This window comes from Strix uralensis, chromosome 2 (assembly GCF_047716275.1).
Source record: "Strix uralensis isolate ZFMK-TIS-50842 chromosome 2, bStrUra1, whole genome shotgun sequence".
Taxonomy (NCBI): Eukaryota; Metazoa; Chordata; class Aves; order Strigiformes; family Strigidae; genus Strix; species Strix uralensis.
Genome location: NC_133973.1, coordinates 51,984,798 through 52,001,165, shown reverse-complemented (window position 1 = coordinate 52,001,165; position 16,368 = coordinate 51,984,798). Strand labels below are relative to the sequence as shown.

Here is a 16,368-nt window from a genome sequence, read left to right as displayed (position 1 = left end):
GCATGTTGAGAAGGGCCTTTGATGGGATAATGGCCCCTGGGAGTAGCCAGAATGGTGTGAATTGGACTTCCCCCCACCATTGTCTCTCCTTGCTCCTTTGTGGGTGTGCAGACCAGCTTTTAGTGGGGGGATATTAGGTTATGCAATAAAAGATACAAGCCATCCTCTCTCCTTGCACAGCACTTCCCAGACATCTCTTTCACCTCCTGGTAGGGCTTTTGGTCGGAGCTGCAGGGACTGCCCTTCTGTAGCCTTGCTTTAGTATCTCCATGGCACTGCTAAACTGTGCTTTGGTCCTGCAGGCTGTCGTAGGGCATCTCACTGCCCAAGGCCATGAGCAGAACAGGTCCCATCACCATTCTGGCTCTTCTTTCAATCCCTCCCCAAACATATTCCCCCAGAGAGGTCCCTGTGCCTCCAGGGGGGAGTGTGAGCACACCCAGGGGATGTCTGGGCAGAGTGTCCTAGACCTGTCAACGCCCCCTATCCCCAACCCAGAATTTAAAAAAAGAAGGTTGGTGTATAGAGATGAAGAAGTTGGGCAAAAACCATAAAATTGTTAATACAGGTAGGTGAGGCTGAAATTTCTACATTTTGTCAATGCCAAAGGCCCACAGCATTCCTGTATGAACTGAAGCCCTGATACCCGACTACATACAGCTCAGTGAGAACAACCTTTCGCAGCTGTTGATACTCCTCTGTATCTGGATTTTAACTGGATTTCTCCCATGATGAGTGGTTTGCAAAGAACCAAAACTGAATCTGATGGTGTGGTAAGATAACCAGACATTATTGTATGCTGAAACCTGGGGCCGTGGATGGCACACAAGAGGCTCTGCAGTTTGAGAACCACGGAGGCCGGACCTGACGTTACCCACGGCTTTGCCCTCCCACGGAGTCTCAGGGAGCGGCTCGGCAGCCCTCCATCCTCCTGGGGACAGAGGAGCCTGCAGGGAAGTGAATTCACTGCCCTCAGCCAGGCCTCGGCTAGCAGGGCGCATGGCAGTGCCACAGAACCAAGAGGAGCATCGAGATCGCTCCGTAACGTGAGCCGGTGGCCGAGGGGACTGCCCGGGGCGCGGCCGGGCGGCTGAGGGAGAGGGCGGCACCACCGCCGCCCGCTCCCGTTTGCCAGGCGCGCCCCCGTGCCCAGCGCGCAGCCGCACTGCTTCAAAACAGTTTGTTGCTCACGTCGGAGAAGCCGCTTCCGTTTCCAACGCCGCATTCCGGCCACACCTGCCTGCGCCGGAGCCCCGGCTCGCTCCGCCGCCCCACCCGCCCGAGGACGCCGCCGCCGCCGCGCTCTGCCGCCCCAGCACGCCATGTCCGCCGCGGGTAAGGCCGCCGGCCGCCCCCGCCCCGCCGCTGCCCCGAGGCCGGAGGGACGGGGCTGCCCGGAACGCTCCCTCATCGTTCGCAACAGCCCCAACGCTCTCTGCCCGGCCGGCCAAGCCACGCCCACCGCGCCCGGCGCTATTCGCCGGTTCCGGCGCGGCGAGCCGCCGCCATTGGCTTTCGCTCCTGCCCGTCGCCGCCGCGTCACTGGCGGTTTGCGGCGCGGGGGGCGCGCGGGCGGGTGGGGGTAGCGGGGCCGGCACCGTTAACGGTTTCCGCGCGCGGCGCGGAGCCGGCGGGCGGGGGTCCCCGGGGCGGAGGGAGGTGTTGCTCTTCCCCCTCGGGGCCGGGCGTACGTGCCCCAGCGGGCTCCCGGGTTGTCTGCGGCGCCCGGGTTTCCCTCAGGGGCGTGTATCCCCGAGGCGCCCCGGCAGCGTCCCCCCTTCCGCAGCCGAGCCAAGGGCGGGGGGCGGCCGTGCGTGGCGGTGCCGCTGGAGGCAGGGCTCTCCCGGTGAAGTTACTGCGCAGCAGAAGTAACGTGGCCCTGCCACAGCTCGGTTACCTCATGGTGTAGGGCCAGAGGGTGACAGCGGCGGTTGCGTGGTTTGCGGTGAGGGAAGCTTTTGCTTTCCTGAGTCTTTAAATGGTGGGTGAGCGTAGCGGCAAAAGGCGGGGAAGACATCGCTGTGGAACAGCGGTGTGTCAGCCCTGGTGGGGTCCTCGAGTGCTGCAGGTACTCGGGTACAAAACCTGAGTACCAGGGGAGATGGGTAATGCTCCTGAAGTGAGATGCCTGGCCTAATGATCTTCCCATTCGAAAGCATAATGCATAGTGCAACTTCTGTATCTTAGAGGTATATGGGCTCCATTTACTTAGGATCAAAACAGGGGTATTTCTGTCAGTTACATTCTTCACCTTGCTCTTCCAAGGAGTAGTGTTTATAGTCTCGCATCAGTTGAAGCTCATTTAGCTTGTCATTGCTGTCAACTCTACCCTTTCAAGAGGTTCCAGTTGTCTCTTGCTCAGATGCCCAATTTTCTTGTGTGACTTCATGGTTCAGGGAGTTTTTCTGACTAAAAAATAATTTTATTTTTGATGTGGTTAGACTTTGGCCAGTTCACTGTGCAATTATACGAGTGTCAGCATGAAGTAAAGGGGTAGGATTCACAGAATCGTCAAGGTCGGAAAAGACCTTGAAGATCATCCAGTCCAACCATTAACCTAACATTGACAGTTCTCAACTACACCATATCCCTCAGCGCTATGTCGACCCTACTCTTAAAACACCTCCAGGGATGGGGACTCCACCACCTCCCTGGGCAGCCCATTCCAACACCTAACAACCCGTTCTGTAAATAAATACTTCCTAATATCTAGTCTAAACCTTCCCTGGTGCAACTTGAGGCCATTCCCTCTTGTCCTGTCGCTCATTACTTGGTTAAAGAGACTCATCCCCAGCTCTCTGCAACCTCCTTTCAGGTAGTTGTAGAGGGTGATGAGGTCTCCCCTCAGCCTCCTCTTCTCCAGACTAAACAACCCCAGTTCCCTCAGCCGCTCCTTGTACGACATGTGCTCCAGACCCTTCACCGCCTTTGTCGCCCTTCTCTGGACATGCTCGAGTAATTCAATGTCCTTTTTGTAGTGAGGGGCCCAAAACTGAACACAGTAATCAGGGTGCAGCCTTAATTGAGATGTAGGAGGGTGGGAGCATAGCAATCCTGATACACTCCTGAAGCAAACATACAGAGTTATGCACTAGGTGTCTGTTCCTTCTCCTTTGTCCTCAATATTTTTGTCTCCTGATTGGCTTTGTCTATAACTTGGTACTCTTAACAAATATTAAGACTGTTACAAATTCCTCAGCAATAGAAAAGATGTGCCATTAATAACACTCCTCAGACAAAAGGTGGAATAGGCTCAAATCTTACTAAACATCAGAGGTCTCTTTGTGAGACTTGTTTTACCTTGAGTTCTGGTTTTACTAGCGTTTCAGTAATCCAAATATGAGTCACAAAGCCATGGGAAGTCTGGTTTCATTATTGTGCTTCTCACCACAGTAATCGGTTTGTATTTGCTCAATATATGATACCATTGTCTTAATCTGTTGTGAATTTCAGTCATGCAATTTCTGACTACAGCATTCTAAATTAACTATTGTTTCAGTGTTCAGAGACTGTTGATAAGTGTTTTATCTCTGGTAGAGTATTCTGGTGTTTCTGACCTATCTAGATTAAGGACAGAATTATCACAAGTATGCTAAATTCAAGGATGCAACCTGAGGTGGACAGTACCCGATTTTTCTGAATGCAGTATTTAAGCATCTTTATAAAATCTAGTTCATCTTACCCATAGCTTCCATGGCTGTCCATTGCACCTGGGAGTATTGAGATCGTGTTTGCAGAAATACAGAGATGTGTCTAACTGAAGTCTTAGAAAATGAAGAAAAACCACTGGATTTCTGTGAAATGTTTCATTTAGTTTTAGTGATTTTTGCTATCAGCCCCCAGGAACTCTGTAATTGAGGCTGGGATAGGATTTAGTACTACTCAGTGCTTTCAGCTCTCATCCGCCTCCCTTTACCATTCCATACCTCATGGTTACCTACATTTCTGTTTCCGCAATAAGTGAGAGCTTTCATCAGGTAGTGTCTGACTCAGTACGAGTCCTTCCTTATCCCACTGGCTTATGTGGTGTATTTAATTAGTAACACACTTGGGGAAAGAAAACTAGTCTGTCAGCTTGTCTTTGGTGTTCAGCTGATGCATCAGATCTGGCTGTGTTTCTGTGCTCATTGCTTTGATTGTCATAGTATGCGGAAATGTGCTTAAGACTCTTGGTTGTATCTGCAATGAGATTGAGTTAATATGCAAATGATGACTTGAAGCTGGAAGACATCATGTCACTGCTGTCCCTGTGCTTTTCCTTGTGTTAGTTCCTTTTTTGTGTATGTTAGCACAAGTGTCAGGCCAGCAAGATCTAGTGGCGGTTAATGCTAGCTGGGTCTCCTTTTATGACTTGGTTTAAACCCAAGTAAGTTCCTTGATACATCTTTTATTTGTTTGGGTAGGGTTGCTTTGCTTCATTTGCTTTGGTATGTAATTGTAGTTGCTACAGAGTTTTTTGGCCTTTTGTGTTTGTCTTAACTCTGCTTTGAAAGAGTTTGTTTGGTTTGGGGTTTTTGTTTTCATGGGGATTTTTTGTTTGGTTGTTTTTAGTATTTCTTCATGTTTAATATCAACATCTTTCCATCTCTCTTTACATTATTTTGGTGGTCCTTCTGTGTGTCTCATCCCAGACCCTCCCACCAGCCCAGAGTTTTTATGTTGCAGTTTGGTTCTATTCATCTTTCATTCTTATGTTTCACATTTTTCTTGTTTTCAGCTCTTTTCACCAAAGCCTATACTACTATACTATGTGGGGATAGGTGACCAAGCAGTAGTAAAAAGATAAACAGTCATTTGGTTGCTGGAGTATGTTGATCAAATGACAAGAGTTCATTGTTGCAATGATTGGATAAATGAGCCTATTTAGTAAGTCTTACTGTAATGTGTGATTCATTCACTTCATAGTAAAAGCCTTATTTGAAATATATAAACCTAAAATATTTTCTTAGTCACACTTTTTAAATTTATAATTTCATTTCAAGACTTACTGAAAACATACAAATATCTATGTTATATTTTGTGTCAGTGGAGTTAATGCAATGAAATTATTAACTTGACACAAGAAATGTGGTTGCATCTTAATTCAAGTTGCAAATAAAATACCTTCAGGAGCACAAATTAATCACAGAATCTGGCAGTTTGTGGTTTCTACTCAAGAGAGATAGATATGTATTTCGTATTGTTTGATATTAAATGTGTGCGTGTATGTATATGGTATCACTCTGTATTGCTAACACTTTCAAGAAGCATCAGAAATGTTTAGAATTGCTTACAGGACTAAGTTGCAGTTTCTTTAAGATTATGAGAAAATAGCTGGAATTCTTTTGTCACAAGTTTTTGAAGGTGTGAAGATTGTAGCTGAATGAAGGAAGTTGTCCTCATCTGTGAGAATGACCACAGTAGAACTACTCCTCCCACCCCCCTTGTTTTTTAAACTATATAATATGTGTTGACAGGTCTTCTAAACAAAATCTTTTTGAGCACAGACATTCTCTTGGTGATGAATGTAGTCAGTCTACAGCAAAGACATTTAAATTTGTCCACTGACTTTAGAGGCAAGGCAACTAGAACCTGTTAGGAAAATGAAGAAGTGGTTGGTATAAAGCAGGTGGGTCTGCATTTCTTGGAGCAGCTTTCCTTATTGTTGCAGTGACCAGTCAGGTTGATATACCTTTATGGAAATGGGTCATGTATTCTAATCTCAGAATTTCCTGACTGTCCATGTAAGAGTGCTGCTCTGAAGAGGGAATAATTTCCTTTTGCTGTATGAGAGCAGCCATGTTCAGCAATGGGTGATGGAAGTTAAAAGCCCTGGGGATGAGGAGGATCCTGACCATCATCTTAGATGTTAAAAGTTTTAAGAGACTCGTGCTTGTTGCTGCATTGCTTCTACATCATTGTAGAAACGTGTTGTAATTAATTAGATATTTTTTGGAAGTGAGGTGATTTCCTTTTCTGTATTTTCCTGTTTATGTTTATCCTCCAGCTATGAGTTGCTGTAGCTACAAACTTTGGAAACACTTTCTGTCCAAAGTCCGCTGCGCTACTGAAATTCTGATTTTGAAACCTACTTGAGGGAGCATGGTAGAGGGTATGGAAATCTAAGCTTTGCTTTCAGTATCAACCAGTTGTAGAAACTCTCCTGACTTCTGATCATGTTGGCCTTCCTCTAGCCCAGATGGAGCTGCTTTGTCTTTGCTACGTGCTTGTTCCACAGAATTTTTCCTCTTCTATACCATTTGCTCTCTCTGCTGTAGATTTGAGTGATGTAGTTGCTGGTCAGGTAGGCTTGATTTACCTGCCTTCTTTCCCATGGGCCAAAGTGAAGCATGAGATTTGTGGCAAAGATTATGAATATACAGGTAAATTCTGTGCATTGTAGGGTTGCATAGGTAATGTTCAACTTGTGTCACTTCCTCTAGTTAAGGACAGAAGGATGATTGCAGGGCAGCAGAGGCCCAGCTGTAAGTAGTGCCTTTGTCAGGCCATACAGTAGCCTGGCATACTGGCAGGGGAAACTGGCAGAGAGGATTCCGTTCCCACCTGCTTCATTGCAGATGCACTTTTCCTGACTCTCAGTTAAAGTAGGTAGAATACTAAATGATTGTCAACAAAAAAATTTGTGCCTGTGAGGCAGTTAAATAGTTCAACACATGCAAATAACACGTGTTAGCCTACAATGAACTTCAGTCAGTGAACATCACTGAAGTGTTTTGCTAAATGCTGTGCCTAAATTAAGTTCATGAGTAGTCTTGTTTACTTCTATACAGCTAATTAAAACTGGCCAAGAACTGTTCTCTGAGCATAAGCAGCATATTCCAGCTCATGTCCACTCAGCTAAACTCCTTTCTGCAGGGCAACTATGCCCCAGCTAGCTTTTTGGCTTCATTTACTACTATAAATGTAGCTATTGACTGCATGGCAATTGATAGGTGTTTCTGAACACACCCTCAGTTTGGTAAAGTTTTTCCTAATCTGATGACAGCCAAATTCAAAACCTGCTGTATTGTTTCTTCTAGATTGGATGAGAGTACTGGCCAGAGGGAAAACTTTGACCTGTGGAATTCAGCTTCTTTCCTACCTTTTGGTCTCTTAAGAAATTGGAATAGGGGGAAGAGAGCAGGATTTGAAGTGAATTGTTTGCGTAAGAGTAAAGAACCAGCCCACTGTTACACTCATACAGCCCTGATTCATTCCTGGAACTCAGTCCATCCTGTGCACTGAACAGGGTAGAGATCCTGTGCCTATGGCATGTGTTCATATAGTTACTGTGTCATTATGCATGTGTGTTGGGGGAATTTATGTTTTATTTCCTAACTTTAGTGGTTCACAGTGTGATTCCTTCCATTAACTTCTTTCATCAAGAACAAATTCCACTCCTTCCCCTACCCTTCCCAAAATACCAGATCTAGCTATAATAGCTATAATACCATTATTCTGAAACCAGGACATTTTTTTTTCTTGATATAGTATGTTTAATTGGAAAAAATTTGGTACTGGAGATTTGTCACTCAGTGTTTCTGCACAGCATCTCATTGGGAGCTGGTATTTGATTTGATCTGAATACCAAATATGCAGTTAGGATTTGTAAACTGATTTGTTTCAAGTGTATTAAAGGTTTCTTATTTATGAAAGTAAAAACTTCAAAGCCAAATTAATATGTCTTGTCGTATGCTTGGATGTAGAGTTCTCAGAAGTGCTTGTTACTGGCTTATAACCTTTCCTGTCGAAGCTGGACGCTGTAGGAAGAGTTGGGTACTAAGTTTCAGGAATTCTGCCAACTAAGCAACAGTAAGTTGCTTCCCTTCTAGTGTGCCTTAAAACTTCAATGCCTGTGTTTTAAAAGTGGCTTCGCATTTAGATGCTAAAGTGAAACTGGTTTTAAATTAGTCTCTGGTATAATTCAGATAATGCTAGATGTGATACAAGCACTGTAGTTGTCAGCTGATACGCAGAGTGGTGTCTAGTCTTAACTGTTTCTCTTTCTGCATATGCTAATAGATTATGTATCTGTGAATGTTGAGGATGATGTTGAAGCAGTGATTATTGACCGTGGAGAAAATGGACTGTCCACACAAAGCTGCATGTCAATGGAGCAAAACTCTGAAGTAGACGGTGTTGTTCACCATGTGGCTCAACTTGCCTATGGTAATTACTGTTCATTTTTATTGTGACCTAATAGTTAATGGCTAGTTTTAGTACAGTATGTTCAGTGCTGCTGTCTTGAATGCTTTCTATATTACCCATATCTTTAAAACATATTTTGTTAGAAAGCTACTTTATAGAACTTGCTTGGCAATGCATTTAAAAAGAGGGACCTTTTAGTTACTACTTTAGAGGTCTTTATTAATAGTGAACTCCCTGAAATACTATGTTGTAAAAAGACAGGTTTTCTACTTGCTTATAAAGTAAATATACCTAGGAATGAATTAGCAAGCAATTTGGAGAAGAAACGTCATGGAAGAACCTAACCCAAAAAATAAGGTTTTTAGATAAAACTGTCCAGCATAATTTAGTGGAGCTCTGGGGATACTGATGTGCAGTGATAGTAAGATGGTTGTTTAAGGTGATAAATTATTAGCTGTAAGTAGCCTTTGGTGCTTCACTTCATTGTATGTATTTTAACATGCAGGATCAAAGTCTCTCAGAAATCTTGCCCAATTCTCCTTTGGCCCAGACAAAAATTAATCATAGCTGCTAGGAGCATTTATTAAGTCCAGTGGCAGTATTACCAAGTTAGCAAGGAAAATGACTGTACTAAGTGATGGCACTTACTAGTTTGTTGTTTTCTTTTTTTATTTGGCCAGTTGACTTTATAGAGAACCTCATCAGTGTTTTTCTTCAGCTTACATCTCTGTTTCCTAGTGTTGTTAGGTGCTTCTGAGAACCTTTAATCTTTTTGGTCTTCTACTTGACAGTAGAGTATACTGTACTTTTTTGTACATTTATGTCTAAAAACATATTTGGGGAGGAGGATGGTTTGGATGGTTTACTTGAGGTTTTGTCTCTGTTTAAAAAAAAAAAAAAAAAAGAGGGGGGCAAAAAAATAAAAATTCCTGCCCAAGAAACTGTCATAGACAGTTGCTGACCTTGGTTTCAGGACATGAGTAATTATTTAATTATCAACAAAGGAATCATGATGAGTGGGTATGATTGTTTTTTAAAAAGTAAAAGATGTTTTTGTCATCTTTGAGCTTACAACTTCTGTTGTTGTAGATTATTAGCATTAGGCATTGTCTAGTTAAAATTGAGTATAGTGAGATGTATGACCAAAACCTGACTTAAGTTTATCTTGAATATAACTGTTGAACTTAACTCTTTGAACTGAAATTCTCTTTGATTGTTTTTATTGAATTGCCATCTTAAGCTAGTATCCTGTAGAGCAGTGCCTTTTCTTCAGATCCGGTTCTGTTCGTCCAAACTAGTTTCTTTTACCTTTGTCTCATATCTTCTTGCCTACAGATACTTATCTGGCAGAGCAGGCTTAACATCCCTAAGATACAGATCTAGGTCTTTATTTCTCCCTGCCTGCTGCAGAACACTTCTGTTATGCTTTTTACTTAGCCATTTATGCCCACAAAGTCGGTATCACTTTTGCTAGCGCTTTTTTTTTAGGTCATTTTATTTGTACCTAAATCTAAATTTGGAAAGCTAATCAGAAAGACGATTAGTTTAACATAAGCATAATATGTTTAAAATGTAATTAAACCAGGGACCTAATGTTTCTCCAGGTGAAGGGGTATTCTGGTTTGGCTGCAGAATGTATCTGAGGTTTGAGGAACTACATCATGTCAGTGTGTTAATCTTGCTGCCCTGCACTCCTACTTTCAGCGTGTTCTCTTGCCTGTATTTGTGTTGGTCCCACAGAGTGCTGCCATCTCCTAGGCTCTCAGTTCTGGGGGTGCTTAGTGCTAGGAGATGAGTGCTGGCTTGGTCTATGAGGTGGGGAGAGAGGGATGAGCTGATCTGGGAAAGGAAGCAAACTCTGGAGCTGGGTGGGAGGGTAGGTGGCTTCTAATCCACCTAAGAGGACAAATATTAAGTAGTTTCATATGTATTTTTATTACTCAGTTATTGATGGTGCTTTCAAAATTATGTTAGCTACAGTAATCTAAATCTACCACAAATCTTGCCTAGGTAGCATCTGTCAGGTCTGTTTCAACATTTGTCTGGGCTCTTAATGCAAAGAAAATTTTTTTTTCTAGTTTACGATACTGACTATATTACTACTTTTCTGTTCTGCCCCTAGGCCTTCCTCTTCTCTCACATGAAAGAAAAGCAGTTGTCTTTGCTTTTCAGTATTTCTCTTAGCTTGTCCCTGTCTCATTGGATTAGTTTTCCTTTACTTGTGAGATATTAGTTCTACTTTCCAGTCAGACCATGAAATTGGTTCCATTATTTTGCAAAAGTAGTAAGAAGTACCCTTGTAACTTTTCTCATGCAACCCCTTTTACTTGGGAGGAACTTACTGTAGGTATCCACAAAATTTCCCACCATACTTTTTCAGTTTGGCCTAAGCTCCAGAAAGCTCCTTCACAACAGGTAGTATGGTGGAGACTTGGTGTTGCCTTTTTATGCCAACTAAGTTTTTCTCCTTACGTCTTGGAAACCTTCCAAGGTCTTGTTTAGCTGCTTAAGCTTTACTTGTCTTTTAATATCTTATCTATATCTGTACCTTGTTATCTATATAGTGCTTGGCCTATCTGTAGCTAAAATATATAGAACTCAAGGGGAAATAGTTTTTTTTTTTCCTTTTAAGTGTGTTTTTATTTCTTTTAAAAAGAGCTGCAATAGCCCTTTCCTGAAAGTTTGAGGTAGAAACCTGTAAATGATGGACAGGCAGATTTGGCAGTAGAGATACACCTTTTCTCTTAACTGTGAAAATCCTTCGACATTCTTCAAAAGGTAGGTCTGGCAATCCTGTGGGCTTCAAAAGAATTAGGATGGATAAACTGTGGTAATGGCCTTTAAACTGTGGTAATGGCCTTTGAACTGTGCCAAGTCCCCATGTGAAGAGGTGGAGACATTTTGTGTCCCACTTGTTGATAGTTCGTGTTGATAGTAGTTGCTGACCTACACTGACTCAACAGGGGAGGTACCTGGAGCAGATCTCTCTTTGTTGCACAGTGCTTCAGTGACAAAACTGGGGGGGACCCTATAAGTGTAGGGAAGGGACAGCTGAGGACTAAACAAATGGGAAGTGTTTTTTACATTGAAATTCAGGCAATACACCCATAGCTAACTGGTTTTGTTGGGGTTTTGAATGCTGTGACTTTGTACAATTGGATGTGGAAATGAGAACAGAGAATCAACAGTGAAAAGCAAGGCAAATAAAATGGGGGCTGGAGAAGGTTTAGAAGAAAGAATATTAAATTGAATTTATAATTTCAGATCTAAATAAATTGGATTAATAAGTGTTTAATAATATGCTACTAAAAAAATTCAAATAACCAAGCAGTTTGAAAGTAAAAAAATTAATGACTCTGCATGTTTTTTGTAGTGAAGTATTTAATGCTGTGGGAAACCTGCTGATATGCTTTACTTTTTCTCCACCTTTCCAGGAAGTGAAGGCTTATCAATGCTAGCTGAAAAAGTGGGATCACAAATGAACCATTCAGCCAGTATGCAGAGAGGAAGTGGTCACAGCCCTGAAAAACTGGATTTTGTGTTTTCACATAATAAAAGAAAACGACTTGCCCCTACTCTAGTGGGACAGAATGTGGTATGTTTCACCAAACAGTAGCCCTTTGTTTTGAGGCCAGTTTCAATGTTATTGGGAATGTCTTTTTTCCTTCACTTTTGTACGCTCATTTGATGACATCCCAGTGAAGAAGTGTGGGTAGGATATCCATGTAGGGCATGGAAGCTTCTAGCAAGAGTAAAATCTTGTTATGCTGAATACTGTACATGTGCATAACAACAGCTAGTGTACAGCGGAGAGTAACTTACGCTAATTTGCTAATTACCCATGTAGATGCTCCTGTTTTTTCGGTAAAAATCTCTTTGTGCAATTTAGGATAACGAGAGTTGAGACTTAATGTTGAATAAGGATTTGCCTCCATGAAGAATTCTCTCTGAAGACAGACTACATATGTTTTTAACTTGAGGCAGTCTGAAGCTTAGTTCATGTCACCATATTTAATTCTATGGTATTCTAATGTGAAATGAAGAAATTAACTCAACAGTCAGAATCCAATATAACTGTTAAGCAGATATTCTTTATTAACAGTGCTGGGGTCGCCCTGGGGATTCTCCACCATAAGGGCTTCCAAGAACTAGCAAGGGACATCAGTTTACATACACACAAATTATACATATTCATTAGATTTCCTGGAAAGGGGTGTCTTATGATAATGAGTTCCCAGAATTCATTTACATAGTCCAAGCATGCGTAGTAAAAATAGAGTGAAGGTCTTCGGTGGTCGAGGGAAGAAGTATGTGGTCATCTTCATGGTGTCCGCTCTTTCCAGAGTATGCACTGTGAATTCCGGGTGTCTTCTTCCTAAATTGGTGAGAGATCCTCCCTAGATTGTATCTCTGTGTCCTTTTCTTCAAGTTCCCCTTATTTTAGTTTGCCCAAGTGTCCATTGAAGGCTTTGAGTCTGCTATCAGTGAGTTATATAGGGAGCGTTTTACTTTTGTCTAGACAAAGAGACCTAGGGAAAACAGTTGAGGAGTCCTTGGGAAACAAACACAAGCAAAACTTTCATGCATCACAGTTTAGTCTTAATCAGAAATTCATTGATTTGAGCCCTTTCAAATGTATGGTGGATAGGAACTGCTCCCATCTAGTCAAGGAAAAGTACCAGAATTGTCCAGGTGGTGGCACTGTTGATTCCTGTGTAAAAGCAGTTTTCAAGCCGTTAGAAAAGTTTGTCTTTTAGACGTTTTTACAGCTTCTGCATGCAGAGTTATACCCATTGAAATAAATACACATTTTTTTTCAAATTTATTTATTTAAATTAGTGTAAAAATCTACATGGAGTCTCATAATTACATACGCCTGGCTGTGTAGTACAGATATAGTTAGATGAGAAAGTTCTGGCCTTAGAATAACCAAATAAAAATACGTATAAATTTGCAAGAGGCTTATGTTAAACCAGAATAAGATACTCTTAGAACGAAAGTGACGTGAGTATTCATATGACCTAACCACTGGCACATAAATGAGATGACTGCGTTAAGTCTCACTTTCTTGGGCCCTTTAATAGCTGGGGAGGGAGTACAGCTACAACTGAAAGTGTCCAAGTTGGATTCCTAGCAGGTTCTCTCTGTAGTTTATATTTTGAATTCTTTTATTTTTCAAGACATTAAAAGTTATTTATGTTATTTCCTAGATGAGAATCAGGGAAGGAGAATATGAAGATAGTGACAGTGTCATTTATGAGTATGAACCAGACTATGAATGTGTAAGTTAATTTATTTTTTTGACTGACTTTGAAAGGCTGCTTTGGGGATCCATGTTTTGGGGAAGACTAAAATAACACATGAGGTTTGAAGTCGGGATTTATTAGCTTAATGTGATATCCTAAGACTGTGTATATATTACTAACTTACACTCTTTTTTTATTATTTTAATGAAAAAGGGGAGTATTGTATCTGAAGCTTCCTACACTGAAGCTTCCTACATTGGAGATCAGCAGAAAACTCTTATGGAGGTCCTCAGTTATTGCCAGGTAATTTTTTTATTTTATCTCTGAAATGACATTTAAACAATTTTAGTTAAATTTCAGGAAGATTTTCATTCTATATTTGATAACCTATGACTTCATCCTTTATGGTTGTTCATTTGTGAGTTGTCTGCTTCAATATTGTCAATGAAAAAATAATCTGCTACTTCATATTCTCTGAACTTCTCACACCATACCTGGCAAGAATACTTTTCAAATATTAAGCTTTAATACAAAATGTAGTCTAGTGATTTATTGGGAGGGGCTTCACAGTAATGGGAAAGATCTGACTGTCATACACACCCAGCTTTTGAAAGTACACAAGTCTTGCCAAAATGCACCAAAATCCTGGTGGTGCTGTTTTGGCTAGTTCTTTGCTTTTGACTTCTGAAGCAGTAGCTGGCAAGATTGAAAATCAGTGCACTGAAAATTAAAAGCATCCCATATTTATTCAGGTGAGCCCTTATGTGACTCTGGAGTCACAGTAATCTACAGAGTAAAAGACATTCAGACCATGCTTTAGGGAGGATAATTTGTGTGTGGCTTGTAACCAAGTATTAATGTCTTGTAAGTATCCTTGAACACATATTCAGCAATGCTGTGGAAGAAAACTGACTAAGATTGTGTGACTAACATTCGTGCTGCTAGTCTGGGAATATGTGCTGTAGCAAGTAGTGCTAATGAGAGGCGATAGCCTCTTTTGTAGTCTACTAGCCCCTTTGTCTCCTTCACCCCACTGTTATCCCATTCTCCCGGTAAATCTGCTCTAGGGCTACATGATGCTTTTTAATAATGCCTGTACTGTCACACTGATTAAAGGTCTTCTAGACTTCTTTGAGATATTTTAAATTTGGGGAAGATTTATAGATTCTTTTGTCTAAGATATTCAATTTTTTTTAAAGATAGCTATTGTATTGAAACATAACTGTTGGTTTTGATAGAATTTAAAATTATTTTCAATTTTATCTACTACAAATCTATCTAGCAATTTTTTTTCATAGCCATATGTATTTTTAAAAATTTCTCTGTCTAGTTATGCTGTAGATCAACAAAAAAAATTGCTTTAGTTAGTTGAAGACACGTTTCCTCTTTGTAAATCATAGTTACAATGTCCTTGTGTGTTTTTTTTTCAGTAACAGCTGATGACGTGTGCCTGATATTTTCAAGTTGTCAGCATCCTTTCAATACTAGATTAATATTCTCTTATTTAATTCCTTTTAAACTGTTATGGCACAAAGTGTATGTCTAAATTACTACGTAAGCATCATGTTTGAATTGCTAAATCCTGGAATCAATGAAGAAGGAATTTTCTATATTGCAGAGTAACATATAGTAATAACTGATGGACTTTGAATGCTTTGATTTATCTGGCTTTTATTTCTGAAAATTTGGGCCTTTACAGTAATATTTTTCAAAAAGCTTGCACCTGATTGCTTTAGTAAGGCAACTTGAACTTTTAACATCTGAAAGAAAACCTGATCTTGGGGATTGACTGAAGATCAGACTCTTTCAATACAATAAGTGGGTTTTTTCAAATTCTTTATTATTCATTCTGTGATTATTAAAAATGTGGATACAATTGATTTCAATGCCACGTTTGTTCTAAAAGTCTTGTCTGAATTGATTTCTCCATACATCATTTACATCCCATTTCATGGAGTCACAGGATGGTTGAGGTTGGAAGGGACTTCTGGAGGTCATCTCGTCCAAACCTCTTATTCCAGCGGGGCCCGCTAGAGCCAGTTGCCCAGGACCATGACCTGATGGCTTTTGAATATCTCCAAGAAGGGAGTCTCCACAATGTCCTTGGGCTACCTGTGGCAGGGCTCAGTAACCCTCACAGTGGAAAAAGTGTTTCCTGACATTCAGATGGAACCTCCTGTGTTTCTGTTTGTGCCCATTGCCTCTGGTCCTGTCACTGGGCACCTCTGAAAAGAGCCTGGCTCCGTCCTCTTTGCCACCCTTCAGGTATTTGTATGTATCGATGAGATGCGCCCCGGAGCTTTCACTTCTCCAGGCTGAACAGTCTGAGCTCCCTCAGCCTTTCCTCACAGGAGAGATGCTCCAGTCCCTTCATCATCTTCATGGCCCTTTGCTGGACTCTTTCTGGTATGTCTGTGCCTCTCTTGTGCTGGGGAGTCCACAGCTGGACCCAGCACTCCAGGTGTGGCCTCACAAGTGCTGAGAAGCAGGGAAGGATCACCTCCCTTAACCTGTTGGCAATACTTTGCCAATGCAGCCCAGGGAACCATTAGCCACCTTTGCGACAAGGGCACGTTGCCAGCTCACATTCAACTTAGTAATCACCAGAAGATCCCAGGTCTTTTCTGCCGAGCTGCTTTCCAAAAGCTGGGTGGCCCCCAGCATGTACTGGTGCCTGGGGTTGTTCCCTGCAGGTGCAGGACTTTGCACTTCCCCTTGTTGAACTTCATGAGATTCCTGTTGGGCCATTTCTCCTGCCTGTTGACATCTGTCTGGATGGCAGCACAACCCTCTTGTGTATGAGCCGCTCTTGCCAGTCTGGTCATCTGTAGACTTGCTGTGGGTACACTCTGCCCATCATACAGATCATTAATGAAAATGTTAAACAGAATCAGACCCAGTATTGACCCTGGGGTACTCTGCTAGTCATTGGCCTCCAACTAGATTTTGTGCTGCTGATCACCACTCTCTAGTCCCAGCCATTTGTCCAGTTTCC

The 16,368-nt window shown here is 41.9% G+C and overlaps 1 protein-coding gene across 8 annotated transcripts in view; it reads left to right on the top strand.

The window, feature by feature from the left end:
- The first annotated feature begins 540 nt into the window (after nucleotides 1–540).
- Nucleotides 541–16,368, top strand: part of BEND2 (BEN domain containing 2) — a 35,297-nt gene continuing 19,469 nt past the window's right edge. For 2 of the 8 annotated variants that reach the window (XM_074858698.1, XM_074858705.1), the window contains exons 1-5: nucleotides 541–1,335; nucleotides 8,002–8,148; nucleotides 11,562–11,722; nucleotides 13,338–13,409; nucleotides 13,587–13,676. In XM_074858698.1, coding sequence (XP_074714799.1) covers nucleotides 1,323–1,335; nucleotides 8,002–8,148; nucleotides 11,562–11,722; nucleotides 13,338–13,409; nucleotides 13,587–13,676 — 483 coding nt within the window. In that variant the 5' untranslated portion in view covers nucleotides 541–1,322. Of the gene's footprint in view, nucleotides 1,336–1,644; nucleotides 1,946–3,599; nucleotides 7,230–7,281; nucleotides 7,792–8,001; nucleotides 8,149–11,561; nucleotides 11,723–13,337; nucleotides 13,410–13,586; nucleotides 13,677–16,368 lie in introns of those variants that run through there. The other 6 variants (XM_074858700.1, XM_074858703.1, XM_074858702.1 and 3 more) reach the window with 6 other exon arrangements.